Genomic DNA, 16,476 nt, shown 5'->3' on the forward strand with positions numbered 1-16,476 from the left:
TATAAAATCTTCTTTACTTTCAAATTACTTAAGAAACATGAAATTTCATCTCCTAGCCTGATGTTCTGAACTATGATTCTGTAATAACTTATCACTGCAAGGTAATAATGAATAGTAGTTATTTACAATTATTTTATTATTGTAGTCCTTAAGTAGATAATTGTCTCTTTCACAACTAGAATTCATATCCTATATTCATACATGTGTTAACTAATTAGTGTTAATTTCTAAATGCTAATTGGTTCTTAGCTTTTAAAGCAATAGAAATATCACTTAATCGAGATTACCCTGTATTAAAAATAAAATATTAGGATAAAAGAAGATGGATAAAAGAAGGAGAAACTGGAACATTGGCTGCAAAAACAACAACAACTTGTAGATGGAAGAAAACATATCCAATCAATGTTCCCAAGTTAATGGTATTTTTCCTTAACTGAAAGTTTTTAAAAATTATCTAAAGAAAGATTTACAAAAAAAGTACAAAATATTGTAATTAAAGGAATTGGGAAGAAATGTCTAAATCTAATTTATCCACTTCCCAGAACAAAACAAGTGTTGAACCACAAAATATCCAAATTTTCATCACTTTCAATTATAATTAATTTGCTGATAAATAGTCCCTACCCAGGAAACCTTTTAAAGTCCCTGTCATTTAGTGAATTTGTTCTACTGGGCAAAAATAACATTTGCTGATCAAGTCTTTTTTTAGTGTGATATTCATCATTGTGGACATCCAAACTTGGAAGATGGTAGTCATGAACATCCTGACCCCATTTATGATATTGATCTTGTTCTAACTTCACAGATTAATGCTAGTCATGTTCCATTTGCACAAAGGAAATTGCTTAGACCTCAAACTAAAATTCAAAATGACCAAAAATTATTAAGTGGCATTTTTTTTTATGAATTATTGATTTATTTTAGAATAAGTTCTGTCTCTAAGCTAATAATTCTTTTTAGTGTTATATATAGATGTAAAGAAAACTATTTCATCGAGAATACTGAAATAGATCCTACTAAAACAGAAATAAAGGTAAATTTTACATTCCAAAAAAATAGCTTAATTACAATCTCTAATTCCTAGCAACAGAATTACCAATAAAGCAGTGCTTATTAATTGACTAATATTAATAAATTGAGAAAATATTTGGAAAAATATATTTCTGTGAAATTTCTTTATCACATTTAATGTAAGAATGTTGCTATTATCATATTCAAAATAAATGCTGTAATAAGCTTTAAAATATTTAAACACTAGTCTCTCATTGGACACAAAATGACGTCCAATAAGAAAAAGGAATAAAAATATTGGAAAGAAAATTATTTTATTTCAAAATTAATTCTTGGCATTTTGGAATAAAAAATATAGGGGAAAGAAAATTATTTATTTTAAATTTATTTCTGGTCTTGAAATAATATTCATTATTTTATTTTAATTCAAGTGTCAACCAATAAGAAATAGGCATGCTGTTTTAAAAGTTTGGAATAAAAATTATTATTTTTTGTCAATTCCTTTTTTCAGAGTATAAAATGAGAATAAATTTTTCAACATCATTATTGATTTCTAATTTAACATTTCATACAGTGGGTAATATTTATTTTAACATTTTTTGTCATTCAAAATCAAGTGTCACAAAAATAATAATATTTAACATAAAAAAGAAATTTTTTAAATAATTTTGTTTTCTTTATTTGTTGAAGATTTAAGCCAAAGCTTTTTCTGAGGGGGGAGACCCCCCTCAACCCCCCCTCTCCTGAGGGGGGAAACCCCCCTCGACCCCCCACCCTGACGCTCTCTTCTTTAAAACTTTCATTATTTCTGTAATTTATTCTTACTATCTTATAAATTTCAAAACATGAGATAAAAAGGAAATAATTTGCTGTACATTATTAAAAAATTAAAAAATTGTAAAAAAAATTCCAACATGATTTTAAATTTTAAATACAAGAATATTTTTTCCTATATGATATGTTAAATTTAAATACAGGAATAATTTTGTACTGTGGAATTGAAGAAATAAATGCTGTACATTAGAGTGGCTTGATTTTCAATGATTTTCTAATTTTAAATGTGCTACATACACTTTCTGTCTGAACATCATATAAGAGACCAAAAAATGAAAAGAAAATATTTTGGATAATGGGGAGGCTCGCTGATGCATGTAAACTTTCAGAAAGACACTTGTGGGGAGAATTTTTTTTTTTTTGGGGGGGGGCAATTATTTTTCTTTCAAAGTATAGCTTTATGCACCTTCCCAATTTTGTCTTGAAGAGTAGAATAAGAATAAAAAATCTGTTTTTAAAACTATTGATCCTAGCAAGAAAAATCCATAAATAAATTTAAAAACCAAGAGATATTACATTTAATTTAAGATTTTTCATGCTTGGATGAATATTTTTAAAAACCAATTTGATATTCTTATATTAATCAACAAGACAAATTCAAAAAGATGCATAAAGCAATACTTTGAAAGAAAAAAAGTTGCACCTCCAGAATAAACTTCTAAAATTTTTAATGCATGGAAACACCTTCCCCCCATTTCCCCTCAAGGACAAAATCAATTTTTTATATTTAGGTTTCTTATATGACGTTTAAACTGTAGATGTTGATTACAAATTCAATGTCCAAAATTGATCCACTCTACTGTACATTGTTATAATTTAATATTTGATGTGGGTATAAACATTAGACATAGATGGTAAATCTGACCCCATTTTTTTTCATAAAAAGAAACCTTTGTTCACTTTTTGTTGTATATGAAATACAGCCCTATAGGCAACATTATTTGCAACTAAATTTTGCAATGATATAATTTTTAGAAAGATAACTTTATTATAAGAAATTAAATTATTTATAACTAACTTATTATATGTTGTGTCATACGCTTCACATTATATGATGGAAGAAATATTTTCTTCAAATATTTCACCCAAGGAAAGCTTTAATCTGAGATATTCAACAATTTATAGCTGATACATAATGTAAACAAAATTCCCTTGTGCTGTCTTTAGGTTATCTCTATTGTATAAATGAACGTACAAAAGAGGAGGAGAGAGAGAAGGAAATAGACAGAAAAGTGAGGGAGGGGGGAGGGGGAAGAAATATAGAGAAAAATAGACAGAGATATTTATTGTTCACCCTTAGATGATGTAAATTTTTTGATAGACTTTTTTGAATTTAAGAAAAAGATAGAGAATGAGACAAAACCAAGTATCATATTTTATTAATATTGCTTATACAAGAAAGGTCATTCAAAATTATTTCACCAATATTAAGGTCAAGTGACAAAAATTTAAATTTCCACCTACTTCGCCCCCAGAGGGGGCAATAGTAGAAGGAAAATTCAAATCTTGATCACATGACCAAAATTGTTGAAATAATTTTAATATCCTTTCTAGCATTCACAATATTACGAAAATATGATAAATAACTATTATCTACTTTTATGAGATACTATGCTTTAAATCCCCCCCCCTCCCCTCCTTCCTCAGGAACCCTCTAAGAAAAGGATAAAGTATTTATATTTGTCATTATATTAGTACAGAGAACTAACTTCATAGGTACAATGTATGACTGGAGAAGGTATATATGCTATTCCGGACCAATGGCCAAACTGTACAGAAACAGTTTTGTGCGGTACTCCTCCTGAACCAACAATCAATGGTTCCAGAATCTGGTTGAATCAAGAAAATGAGGTAATACTATTCTGAATTAAACAAACAAAAGTTTCAAGTTGATGATAACCCTACAGATGTTCATTTGATACATAGGGATACAAAATTTTTATTTAGGGGTAATTATAACTCATTTAATCAACTAACTGTCATTGTTTCTTATAAATATAAAATTTACAGAATTTTTAAAATTTTATTTTTAAAAATTACTTGCAGACAAAATCAAATGTAGATAAATACAAGGGTAAAGTAAGTAATAGTTATTTCTCATATAGTATTATAAACGGCTTTCCGCGGATATAGAATGTACAATTATAAGATTAAAACTAGTTTTTTAGCCCCGTGGTGCCGAAGGCACCGGCTAATATTTGTAGAAAACTGGATATAATACGATGCTAGACATAGTTTTTTCGTATTCATGAGAACCGGTTCCTATCCACCGGATTCAAATGAATACGCGAAAATGTTTTAAAATAGTTCTAATTGATTGATTTTTTTTTCAGGAAACTTACAATACAACAATTGAGTATAGATGTGTTAATGGATCAGAATTTGATGTCGATTTAGATGGGAATGGAGATACAATTTTCTTGAGAACCAGGTCTTTAAAAAAATCATTTCCCCTGAAAATTAATGTTGTCAGTTTGTTTAGACTTTACATCTTATATCTTTAGATGTCAATGGAACAAAAAGTGGTTCCCTTACAAGGATACTCTGCCTGAGTGTAAAATAACAGATTGTGTGAAACCTTTTAAAATTCCAGAAGACTCTTTTCTTCAGGTAACATTTGATACAATACCTGAAAAACTGGTTTATATTATTTCATTTATTATTTTATGAATTTGCTATGAATTTAACTAACTGAAAATTGATTAAAGTTAAAATTTTAAATTGCTAGTCTAAAAAAAATGGAACTACAATGAAAGACATGCACAATGGCAATAAAACCATTGGCAAAAATTTGATAAAACAATATATTTTTAAAGAGATTAACATCAGGAATTGTTGTCTAAAATTTGGATTTAGTGTTTATACCATCCTCAACAACTCAACACTAATGGGAGAGAATAATATAGTAAAAAATGCTAATAAATTTTAGGAGAAGACCTCAGCATGGACAAGAGTTGGAATGATGAAGGTGTATGAGTGTCAAGATAAGAGAGGAGCTGACCATACAATGTACTTTGAAAAGGACAGAACAAAATCAGAGTTCTCAATGCTATGCAAGGTATTTTCTTTTTAAAACATGAAGTACTAAATCCTAGATTAAATATGTGTCATCGTTATCCTTTGGAAATGGTTGAAGTAATTTCACAACAGAATAACTATTTTTCAGTTATGTTTTTCTATATTATCTAAAATTTTGAAAATCTGTATCATAATTGGATTTCTTTATTCCATTACTCTATGCTTTATTCTATGCTTTTCAAGGAGGATGGATATTACGACTTTGAAAATGAAAGAGTAAATTGGCCAACTTGTCAAGTTGATGTTGAGTGTCCTATTCCTCCCCCTATTCCAACTGATGAAGAGTATGTACTCAAAAAGGTAAAATATTCATAAAAAGATAGTTCCTACTAATACCATTATAACAAGGATGACAACATCCTTAAAAGCGAAGCACTGAAACTAAGGTAAAAATTTATGATCAGTTGCTTAGAAGTGCATTAGTTGCTCTTTTTAATTATGTTTTTAACAAGGATGAAAACATCCATAAAAGCGAAGCACTGAAACGGTAGGACAAACGGACATTAAAACTTATATAGTGTCAGAACTGAATAATCAGAATATAAATGTATGAGAGTCGAAGCAAAATTGTAAGTGAATTTGTTGAAAAAACTGCTTTATACAGGATAATGTTTATGGACATACTTACTTTTTTTAGGACTTGATTATAGAGTTCTTCGCTTATAACATTATACTTTGTTGTCCCAGGAATCAATATACCAAAAATTAGATCAATCGGATGATTAGATCACATAAAAATTTGATGTTAAAAAAGTAAAAAAATCAACATGTTTAAAATGGACGTACGGACATTTTGGTAATGATTATAGAGTTGCTACGCTTTCTAAATCGTACCTAACTGTTTAAGGAATCACCATGCAAAATTTGAAATCGATAGGACAATTCTAACATGCCTAAATTAACGAAAAAAGCTATTCGTTACGGACGGAGGGACCGACCCTAATTATAGAAAAGCTTCACTTTTAAAAATTTTGAACCACCAACAATGGGAGTAATTTAAAAAACTATTCTTACTGTCCTGATTTTTTTTCAGATGTTAGCTCAAATATGATATGCTTATAAATATAATTATTATGTTAGGATGATGGGTATGTGCATATTGAGTACTATGAATACCCTCTGCCCCCAGCACCACTGTACAAGAATCTAACTTCAGAACATAATCATACTACTTTTAATAGAAACTATGATGTGACACTTACGTAAGTATCCTTCATAAACCTACCTAATTAAGGAAATCCCACATGTAGGAGTCTTATTAAAGTTGAAACATTTATACTAACAGCTACGTCCGTAGAGGCCTCCGGTGGAATTTAAGTTAGGAGGGAAAGTCGACACCCACAAATTTTCAATTTGAGTTTTAAAGAGAAAATCAAAATATTTTTTGTTGGGGTCATTTTTTATTGGGAGGGTTGAAATACCCTTCCCCAAAATAGTTAAAAACCTACTCTAAAGCTACAAGGAGCGTCACTGTAAGAGAGAATCATATCAGTTCAGCGGTTGGCCAGATCAAATCAAATCAAATCAAAATATTTATTTCAGTCAACATATTAAAACACAATTATATAATACGAATATTTACATAGGTATATTGTTTATATAGTTTTATTTTATTTATTTTAATACACAAGAAATATCAAATATGTTGCCTAGTGGCAGGACCTAACGCAAAACACAATGTGTAAATTTTTTAGCATAAAGTGGATTATTAAACAATAACACTGTGATCATGCGGTAAAAAGAGATCAAGCCCTATTAAGAATATAATACAATAAAATAAAAATGAGATAAAAGTTAAATATCATAAGTGAAAAATTTTTTTATTTCTTTTAAAAAAATAAAAAAGTAAATGGAGCATGTAGTTCAAAAAAAAAGAGAGAAAGAAAAAAAAGAAAGGAAATGTACGGCGTTGTAGTATGTTTAAAACCTGGCAAATTTTGCATTCTAATATTTTTTGATCACAGAATAATAAAATTATAGAATAATGGCAGCATTCCAACCAACAATAGTTCAAATTGCATTTAAATGGCAAATATGGCAAAGAAGTCTGTAGCAGTTTGTTTCAATATTTTCAACCATTGTTTTTTTCAAATGTTGTTTAAATAAATTAAAATTTGGCTTATTTTTTAGATCTTTCAAAATTTCTGCATAATTATTCCATGTTTTTGGAAGAGAAATAAAAGGCAATCTAGAAATTAGGGCAAGTCTGGAAAATGGTATAGCAAAGTCAGCTTGAGTTCTTAAAGCATAAGGAACATTTCTGTCTCGATTCAAAGTCCAACAATTATCTATCCTGAATGATTTAGGCTGCAAATCTTTTAAATAAAGATACATAAAGTTTAATTCAAAATAGTCTATTAGAGCAGGAAATGGCAAAATACCCCATCTTTTAAACAGCGATCCTGTATGTGAATTATATTTAGCATTAGAAATACATCGAATAGCTTTCTTCTGCTGTTTAAAGACATCATTAATAAGACTATCATATGTTGAAGAATATGCTATAATTCCATAGATTAAATGACAATGAAAAGTTGAATAATATAAGGATCGCATTGCTTCAGGGTTTAATATTTTTTGACATCTTCGTAAAACAAAAAGTGATTTTGAAAGCTTAGCATTTAGTTGTTTAACATGGTACTTAAAAGTTAGAGCTGGATCAAAGTAAACCCCAAGAAATTTTATAGCAGGTATATCTGATTCATGATTTACATATTCTAATTTTTTAATAAGTTGCTCATTGGAGGAAGGACAGTCAATATTATTTTCATTAATATAAATATTTATTTCATTCCATGGAATTAGATGAGGGGAGGGATGGAAAATAGTAAACTTTGCTTTTAAGGGATGAAGAGACATTTTGTTAGTGCGAAACCAAGTAGAGACTTTTTGCAGTTCTGAATTTACAAATGAAACTAAATCTGCTAGATTAGGCCCACATGCAAGAAGTGTAGTGTCATCACAAAAAAGCAAAGTATATAATAGAGTAGATTTGGGTAAATCATTAATAAAAATAAGAAACATAATTGGGCCAAGTATTGATCCTTGTGGCAAGCCAAGTTTAATTTCGCGAAGAGTGGATTTGGTAGAATCAATACAAACAAATTGTTGCCTATCTGTTAAATAGTTTCTAAACCAATTAAGATTAGACCCCTGTATACCTATCTTTTCTAATTTTTTACACATAATGTCCACAGGAACCATATCAAAAGCTTTGGTTAAGTCACAGAAAATTCCAACTGTATATTCATTATTATTCATTGCAGTTGAAATTTTGTTAAGCATATGAATCATAGGATGAATGGTAGAATTTCCTTCCTGAAAACCAAACTGATTAGGATGAATAATGTTATGTTCGTTTAAATAATCTTTCAATTGAATTGAAACTAATTTTTCTAAGATTTTACTAAATACTAACAATAAGTTTATGGATCTGTAATCATTTAGGTTTTCAGGATTTCCACCTTTTTTAAAAACTGCTGACACTTTAGCTATCTTAAATTGAGAGGGGACTAAACCATGCCTTAAAGATAAATTAAAAATGTGTGCAAGTGGCCTAGAAATTATTGGCAGAATCTTTTTAACTAATTTAGTGGAGAGACTAGTAAAATCAGTGCTAGATTTGCTTTCAAGTTGGCTAAAAATTTGTATTATTTCTTCAGATGAAGTTAGATTGAAACTAAAATTTGCACCAGCTTCATCTAAATAACTATCAGGGGGACGATCCGTGGGGGGGATTGTCTGCTGGATGTTAGTAGTAACACTAGTAAAATGTCTATTAAAATGCTCAACTATCTCCTCTGTTTGACTAATAATATTGCCATTAATGTTCAAGGATTTAGGGGATGAATTGGCCCTTCCACTCTTATTACATGCCTCTTTGATAATGTCCCAAGTTTTTTTAAAATTACCTTGATGAGAAATAAGTTGCATACTATAATGTAGTTTCTTCATTGCCCTAATTAATTTATTATAAAGATTCTTATAATTATTAAAAATTTGTTTGCTTTCAGCTGAACGGTCTTTAGACCAAATTGAATAAAGCTCTATTTTTTTGCGTCTAGAAGTTAAAAGACCATTTGACATCCATGGTTCTATCTTATGTATATTGATGTTAAAACGAATAGTTTTTTCCTCAAAGTGTGCGTCATAAAGAGAGAAAAAAATGTCATGAAATTTGTCATAAGCTAATTGTGGGTTTTCTTGCTCATTGAATGTACCTTGAAAGTTAGCCTGTTCTAAAAGGGTCCTAAATGAATTAATGTTTTCAGCAGAAAAATTTCTAGTTTTTATAAATTTTGGTCTATTGGCTGGTTTATTACTATTTAAGAAGCAAAAGGGTGCATAATGATCTGAAATATGCGTAGTTATTATTCCAGAAGTATAAAAATCATTTATATTGTTTGTCCAAATATGGTCTATTAGTGTTGCACTATTATTGTTAGCATGGTCAGAAATTCTAGTAGGATGATTAATAATTTGTAAAAAGCCAGAAGCAAACATATTATCTATAAAATCTTGAGTTTTTCTGTGATTTTTATACTGTAGAATGTCAAAATTAAGGTCGCCTAAAATATATACTTTGCTATTATAATCTGAGAGTTTAGATACAACATTCGACATAATATCAATAAAAGAATCAAGCTGCACACTTTGGGTCATATTTTGTATTGGGGAGGGAGACCTATAAACATTGCCGACAATAATTGTTGTTTTATCTGGCAATTCTGCCTCTATAAAGATAGACTCAAAAATCATTTCATGGAAAATAGAAACTTCGTCTAATATTTTATACTTTATGGTTTCAGAAAGAAAAAAACCTACCCCACCCCCCCTCGATAGAACTCTATTCTTGTTAATTAATTCATGATAACCCCTTAATTTGAAAAAATCCTTATTTATTATAGAATGTAGTTCTTGAAGACCAATAATATCAAATGAAAATTTGTGACAGGCTAATTCATTCAGAAATTCTTGTAAATTATTGAATTTTGAAGCGAGACCCTGTATATTTAAACTTAGCAAGGAAGAAATTTTATTTTCTTTAAAACAATTTGCAAACTCGTGTTCGCTATAATATGCACAATTTAGAAAACAATTTTCGTAAGGAGAGTCAAAAATAACATTTTCCTGACTGCCTATGCCATTTTCATTTTGAAATAATGAGTTAAATTTATAATTATCATTGGCTAGAATACTACCTATACCTAGCAGATTATCATCCTGGATCATGTTTAAGCCCTAGGTGAAAGTCCCGCCAGGTACATACGTCCGCCACCGCCACTTCCTTCAGCGCTCCTGCAAAGAAAAAAAAGTTAAATTTAATTTTTAGAATTTTAATTTTGTAAAAGGTAACTGGTAAGATAAAAAAGAGCCCTAAATGTACAATCATATAAAAGTAAGAAAAAGTAAAATAACACAATAAGGCTTTATTAAATGTAAAATGATTATTAATTAAGAATAAAAGAGTAAATGTATAAGTACGGATCACATGTATAGAAGTTTTGTCGTTCATGAAAAATGTTGTTTATGTTTAATAGATTGTTATCAATAGGATTAGTGGTGCTAAAAAATATCAATCTGTAAGAAAAATAGACATGGACGATTATGTCTAATAGTGGTAAGAAGAATGATCATGTTTTAAATAAAAGGAAACTTATCACTTTATTTTTGAAGTTTCAACCTCAGCCCTTATTCCAGGCTTTCTTGTTCCAACGGGTGGAGGGTGTCTGCGGCCGCCGCGAAGCTCAGCTTGGACAGGTGACCTGCTGCCATTCCTCTCAGGGGGACCTCCACCATTCCTGCTGGCTCTCCTGCTGCTCTCGTCCGCTGTCGAACTGTTCTCGTTATCTGAGCTGCCTCTCTGCTTAACAATAGATGTTATATTGTCAGCAGTGTTTGAGGCTGCTGTTGCACAAGAAGAGATAATATCTTCTACTGATCGGTACACATCATTAACTTGATATTTGATTTTATCGTTTGAGAGAAGACAAAATCTAATGTGTCCATCTATGGACCAGGCTGCTTTAACTCTACTGTCTCGTTTTAAATTTGTCAGCAAAAGATGGTTGTCTCTAGTTAGATCTGGTGTGACAGAGTAATAGCTTATGCCTCTGGCAACTTCAGCATCTGATGGTAATGGCATATGGTTCCTTTTTAGTCGCAAAAACAGGTTTCTAAAGTAGCGTGATTTGAACCGGCAGATTATTGCAGGTGGTAGCAATAAATCTTTGCTTTTTTTTGACTTTGTAGGACCACCCAAAAAATGGGCATTTTCTAAAACCGAAAATAAGCCGGGAACGAAGTCAATCTGTGGTTCCAACTGGGTGCCAGAATTCAAATTAAGTTCTGCTACTTTCTCGGGCGTCGAGCATAGGAGCGTGGGTTTAAGAACTTTGTCATAAATATGACGCAGGCATCCACCATCTACGCCATACTTTTGTATAAGATCACGAGGAACGCTGAGACCATTAATTCTCACACTCCAATTCCTCGCATATTGTTCTCTATCATTTAATGATATTTTGCACTTATTAATGTCACTTTTTATACTGCTATAGTCCGCAGAATCACATTTAGTTTGTAAGGAATTCACTTGTAGAGTTAGTTTATCAACAAGGTCTTTGAGAGATTTTAGATCACTCATTTTAACAGTAAAAAGTTTTAGTTAGTGCAACGAGAATTTGAAAAGTTTTAAATTATTTTAACAAAGTACACAATACAAATGTTAAATGTTTGTGTGTATGATACAAGTGTATACACAATAATGGCGTCCCTAGTAACAATCTATAAACAACAGGTTATATCTAGTCGGTCATTTAAGCGTGTGTTTACACCTCAAGATGCTTTGCTACAGACAAAAAAAGCTTACTACTTTACACAATAGGATTGTATTTTTACATAATAATGTTTAAATTTAATATATTTTAATCTATAATGCAGATATAAATCAATCTTTTAAAAATGATAGTTTCAACAAATTTTATAATAAAAACCATCTCTCAGTTATGGTTGTGGAGCAGCAAGAGAGTTTAAGAGTGAAGATGGATCCTTTCATCCCATACAGAAGATGCGTTGTCAGTGGAACAGAGAATGGAATCCACCCCTCACAGAACTTCCTGTAAGTGTTGTTTTGTACTTGCAGGCATTATGTGTTTGGAATTTGTTGGAATGGATTTTTAGTTTGAGGTTAACAATTATAAGTACTTTAGTTAGAGGCCGAAATAATAATGATTGTTATTTGTCAATAATTGTTGTTTTAAATAGAAATTTTATTTTTTTTATTTTTACTTTTGTAAATTATTTTTTATCTTTCTGGATCCTTTCTATCTTTAACCACAAAATTGTAGTGATTCTAAAAGCTTAAAGTAGAAGACAACACATTTTTTCTATTCAATAGGAATGTGATTGGGTAGGATGTCTACGGCCTCCAGAACCACCAGAAGGAACCAACCTAATTCTCCTGGACTGGGAAGGAGAGGTCATGCCATTTGGGGGATTTGCCAGGTAATATGTCAATGGTATGCATTTCATAGTCTCTTTAGTGAGCAGTGACTTCTTACCTTTGCTGTCTTACAAGGTTTTATGGCGATAACTCTCAAATGCCTAGTTACTAACTTTTTAATTTTAAATTAATTGAAATAAATGAGGTTTAATCCTAAACATATGTGTAGTACTATATGTAGTCACTATATGTAGCCCTGAGGGATCTTGGACAAAGTAGCTTTGGACAAAGTAGCTTCGGACAAAGTAGCTTCAGGACAAAGTAGCTTCAGAACATTTACTTAAGAAAAGTAGCTTACAAAGAAAAATAGTCTCCAATATGGCCGCAGCGTTCGGCCCCCCTGGCCTGCCTAGCCGCGGGCGTTCGGCCCCTTAGCCTATAACCTAACCTATATGTTAGCCTCAGAACATTTATCTTAGAAAAATATCATCAACTGGTAATACATAGGTGGTTTATAATTTCGTGGATTTCCAAAAAACGGTCGATAGATTTTTATAATTTTTAATATTGTTTTTACAAGTTTTAATTATGTTTTTACAATTTTTTGGTTAGGTTAGGTTATAGGCTAGGGAGCCGAGCGCCCGCGGCTAGTCAGGCCAGGGGGCCGAGCGCTGCGGATATGACCTTTATTAACAGTGGAGGCTACTTTCCTTAGGAGGCTACTTTGTCCTTAAGCTACTTTGTCCCTAAGCTACTTTGTCCTGAAGCTACTTTGTCCTGAAGCTACTTTGTCTGAAGCTACTTTGTCTGAAGCTACTTTGTCCGAAGCTGCTTTGTCCGAAGCTACTTTGTCCAAGATCCACCCTGAGGGTTGTAAAGACACCACATGGTTATAGTGGGAATTTCTGTTCATTACTCAGTTTATTACCTGGTCTAGGTATGCTTGTCGAAGGGGAATGTTCTTTGAGGATGATCCAGAGATATTAGAGGTCAATTATGAGTGCAAAGATGGTGCTGGAGGCTCAAGGAATTTACTTACTGTTAAAATCAACAGATTGTTAATTGTTAATTTAAGTGGTCATAAACAAAAAGATTATTAATTTTTATTTAATTTTGTGCACACATGAAACAATTTTGAAAAGTTAGTGTGATTATAGGAACCTAGTAATAGTGTCGAACTGATTATGACGTAAGAAAAAAAATTAGCCAATGAGAGGCCATTATTGACCAATGGTAAAATTTATAGTGGCCTCTCATTGGCTAATTTTTTTTCTTACGTCTTAATCAGTCCGACACTATTACAAGGTTCGATTATAGATATGTTTAAGTTGATTTGGTTTAAAAACACTATTGTCACTTCTAAAATTTAAATAAACTTCATCTTATAAAATTCACTGTAAGAAATCACTTTCAATTAAGTTTTCTTTCAATTTGTATAAGATTAGCTAATTACTCACTTAACTTTGTAATATTTAGTTCCTGCTATAAGACTAACAGTATAAAAAATAACAGTCGCGGATTTTTTAATACACCAACAGATCCTTCAAAATGGCCAAGATGTCTTGCAGGTAAACATTTTCTATAATTAGGATAAATTTTTTCTGTACATCCATAAAGAATATAGTTAATTTTAGCATGTTAGAATTGTCCTATTGACTTAGTTTGGTGATTCCTGCACCAGTTAGGTATGTTAGGTATGTACATAAAACATGTTAATTTTCAAAATTTTTGACAACAATTTTTAAGTGAAGCATTTCTATGCTTAAGTCCTGGAAATGTAAGTATTTACTATACAGTATCCCATATTTAAGCAATGTTGCATCAAATTTATATACAATTTTGTATAAAATTATGAATTTGTATTCTTCATTTTGAGTTCTGAAGATCTATTAGTGTTAATGTCAGTTTTACCGTTGGATTTTATAAGTTTTTTACCTTTTTAGCTCCATTGTGCCCCAAACCACCAGAGGTTCCATTTGAGGGTAAAGTGGAGAATGATCCTCTTGTGGTAGGCCTTCCCAGTTCTCATAGCTGTGGGGTGGATGGAGAGGTAATATTCACACTTGGCTTCTTGTAAATCTATTAGCTAATTTGTATTTTGAAGAAGAGGATTTTTGGCGTTATCATCTTTCATCAAATTTTCTACCTTATTTATTATTAATAATAGGCAAAATTTAATAGAATTGAAAATTATTTTTTGATGTAATTGTCTTAGTTTACCAAACATTTTGTTAAGGAAATGGAAATGAAATGCTTTTCATTCATGAATATATATGTGAAATCTGCTTACTTTGGAAGATATAAAAAGTTGAACAAAAAACAACTTTGCAATGGAGAGCAGGGTGGGTTATCTTTCATTTTAAAAAAAACGTAGCTTTTCTATAATTATGGTCAGTCCGTCCGTCCGTCTGGAACGGATAGCTTTTTTCGTTAATTTAGGCATGTTAGAATTGTCCTATCGATTTCAAACTTTGCATAGTGATTCCTTTAGTAATTAGTTACGATTTAGAAAGCGTAGCAACTCTATAATTATTAACAGAATGTCCGTACGTCCATTTTAAACATGTTGATTTTTTACTTTTTTAAAAACAAATTTTTATGTGATCTAATTATCTGATTGATCTGATTTTTGGTATATTGATTCCTTGGACAACAAAGTATAATGTTATGAGCAAAGCAAATCTATAATCAAGTCCTAAAAATGTATGTCCATAATCAATATTCTGTATCAAGCAGTTTTTCAACGAATTTACTTACAATTTTGCTTCGACTCTAATACATTTTAATTCTGATTATTCAGTTCTGACACTATACTAGTGTTAATATTTGTTTGTCCTACCGTTTCAGTACTTCGCTTTTATGGATGTCGTCATCCTTGTTTGATATTCAAATTATTGCTTTATATGGTGTCAATAGCAATCTAAATACCAAACAATCTACAGATATCAATTTCTTCTTCTTCCTCTCATTTATCTTTGTATTGCCTTCTTATCATTATCAATCTATCCATTTCCTTATCTAATGAAGCAATCTATCAACATAGATGATGATCCTAAGGGTGGCCCAGATGTAGACTGCATAGACACAACTGTTGTTCATCAAATAAGACAAACTTGTCATGGAAAGGTAAGTGGGTTGATATTTTCAGAAGCAGGGTTACTATATAATGTTTTCTAAAGGGGAAATGTTATTTAACAGCTGCTAAATGAAATAATTCTTATTCTGTTGAGAAGATTTTATTAAAAATATTTCATTCTATTCTTTGAAAGATCTTTATTTTATGGAAACATGATTTACATGATGCGAGAAAGGCAAGCACCTAAAAATTATTGGCAAATTCTTCTTAAAATGAAAAATAATATGTAACCTTTTCTTTCAATAACTTGTTACCATGTTGATCCATTAAGCCATGGTATAACAAATTCATTTACATTATTTTTAGAAAATGTGCACTGGAACCTTTGGATTTGCTGCATATCCTTTGGATGCTGTTTGTGAAAGATATAGAAGAGAAATTAATGCAACTTATATTTGTAGTTAGTACTTTATGAAGATTTTTTTATATTTCCTATACATGTTTGTTTGTTCGTATGTCCTTAACAAAGAGCTTTGATAGAAAGGCATTGTATCAATTTTAAAAATTTTAAATATTTTCTAGAATTAAAAGGTATAATTTTAAAAATCAGGAAAAAATTTTTATTTTTTTCTAAAAGGAAAAATAATTCTGTTGGGAGTGTCGAGGTAAACTCTCAAAAAAAAGTTATGAAACTTCCCTAAAAAAAGTTTATGGGAACATAATATTGGTATAGCAGTATAAGCAAGATCTGTTGGACAGAAAAAATTTATTAAAGTAGAAATAAATGTGTTATTGTATTTAGTTCTATGTAATGACTGGTCTACCTTATTGGAAGATGAATCAAAATGCTTGAAAAGGTCCCTGTTAATCAATGAATGGGCAAGTGAAGAAAGTCTTACAAATTCTACAGGAATGTTCTCATTTTTCACTTACAATTAAGAAGGTAAAAGGTAAAAGTATGTTTTGTTTCTCCTGTTGGTGTATTTCTTATTACCCACAACTCTAATACCAAATTGTCAATTGTAATATTTAT

At 30.6% G+C, this 16,476-nt stretch overlaps 1 protein-coding gene across 1 annotated transcript in view; it reads left to right on the top strand.

Moving 5' to 3' along the window:
• Nucleotides 1–33: 33 nt before the first annotated feature.
• Nucleotides 34–16,476, top strand: part of LOC145331376 (uncharacterized) — a 30,178-nt gene continuing 13,735 nt past the window's right edge. The window contains exons 1-19 of the mRNA XM_080176000.1: nt 34–101; nt 312–419; nt 710–835; nt 959–1,033; nt 3,562–3,696; nt 4,179–4,276; nt 4,350–4,455; nt 4,775–4,903; nt 5,107–5,223; nt 6,004–6,125; nt 11,929–12,043; nt 12,323–12,429; nt 13,305–13,392; nt 13,878–13,935; nt 14,311–14,417; nt 14,604–14,709; nt 15,411–15,493; nt 15,810–15,903; nt 16,246–16,351. Of these exons, the coding sequence (XP_080032126.1) occupies nt 417–419; nt 710–835; nt 959–1,033; nt 3,562–3,696; nt 4,179–4,276; nt 4,350–4,455; nt 4,775–4,903; nt 5,107–5,223; nt 6,004–6,125; nt 11,929–12,043; nt 12,323–12,429; nt 13,305–13,392; nt 13,878–13,935; nt 14,311–14,417; nt 14,604–14,709; nt 15,411–15,493; nt 15,810–15,903; nt 16,246–16,351 (1,775 nt within the window). The 5' untranslated portion in view covers nt 34–101; nt 312–416. The remainder of the gene's footprint in view (nt 102–311; nt 420–709; nt 836–958; nt 1,034–3,561; nt 3,697–4,178; nt 4,277–4,349; nt 4,456–4,774; nt 4,904–5,106; nt 5,224–6,003; nt 6,126–11,928; nt 12,044–12,322; nt 12,430–13,304; nt 13,393–13,877; nt 13,936–14,310; nt 14,418–14,603; nt 14,710–15,410; nt 15,494–15,809; nt 15,904–16,245; nt 16,352–16,476) is intronic.

The sequence above is a fragment of the Acartia tonsa genome, chromosome 11 (genome assembly GCF_053477335.1).
Source record: "Acartia tonsa isolate MP-2025a chromosome 11, ASM5347733v1, whole genome shotgun sequence".
Classification (NCBI taxonomy): Eukaryota; Metazoa; Arthropoda; class Copepoda; order Calanoida; family Acartiidae; genus Acartia; species Acartia tonsa.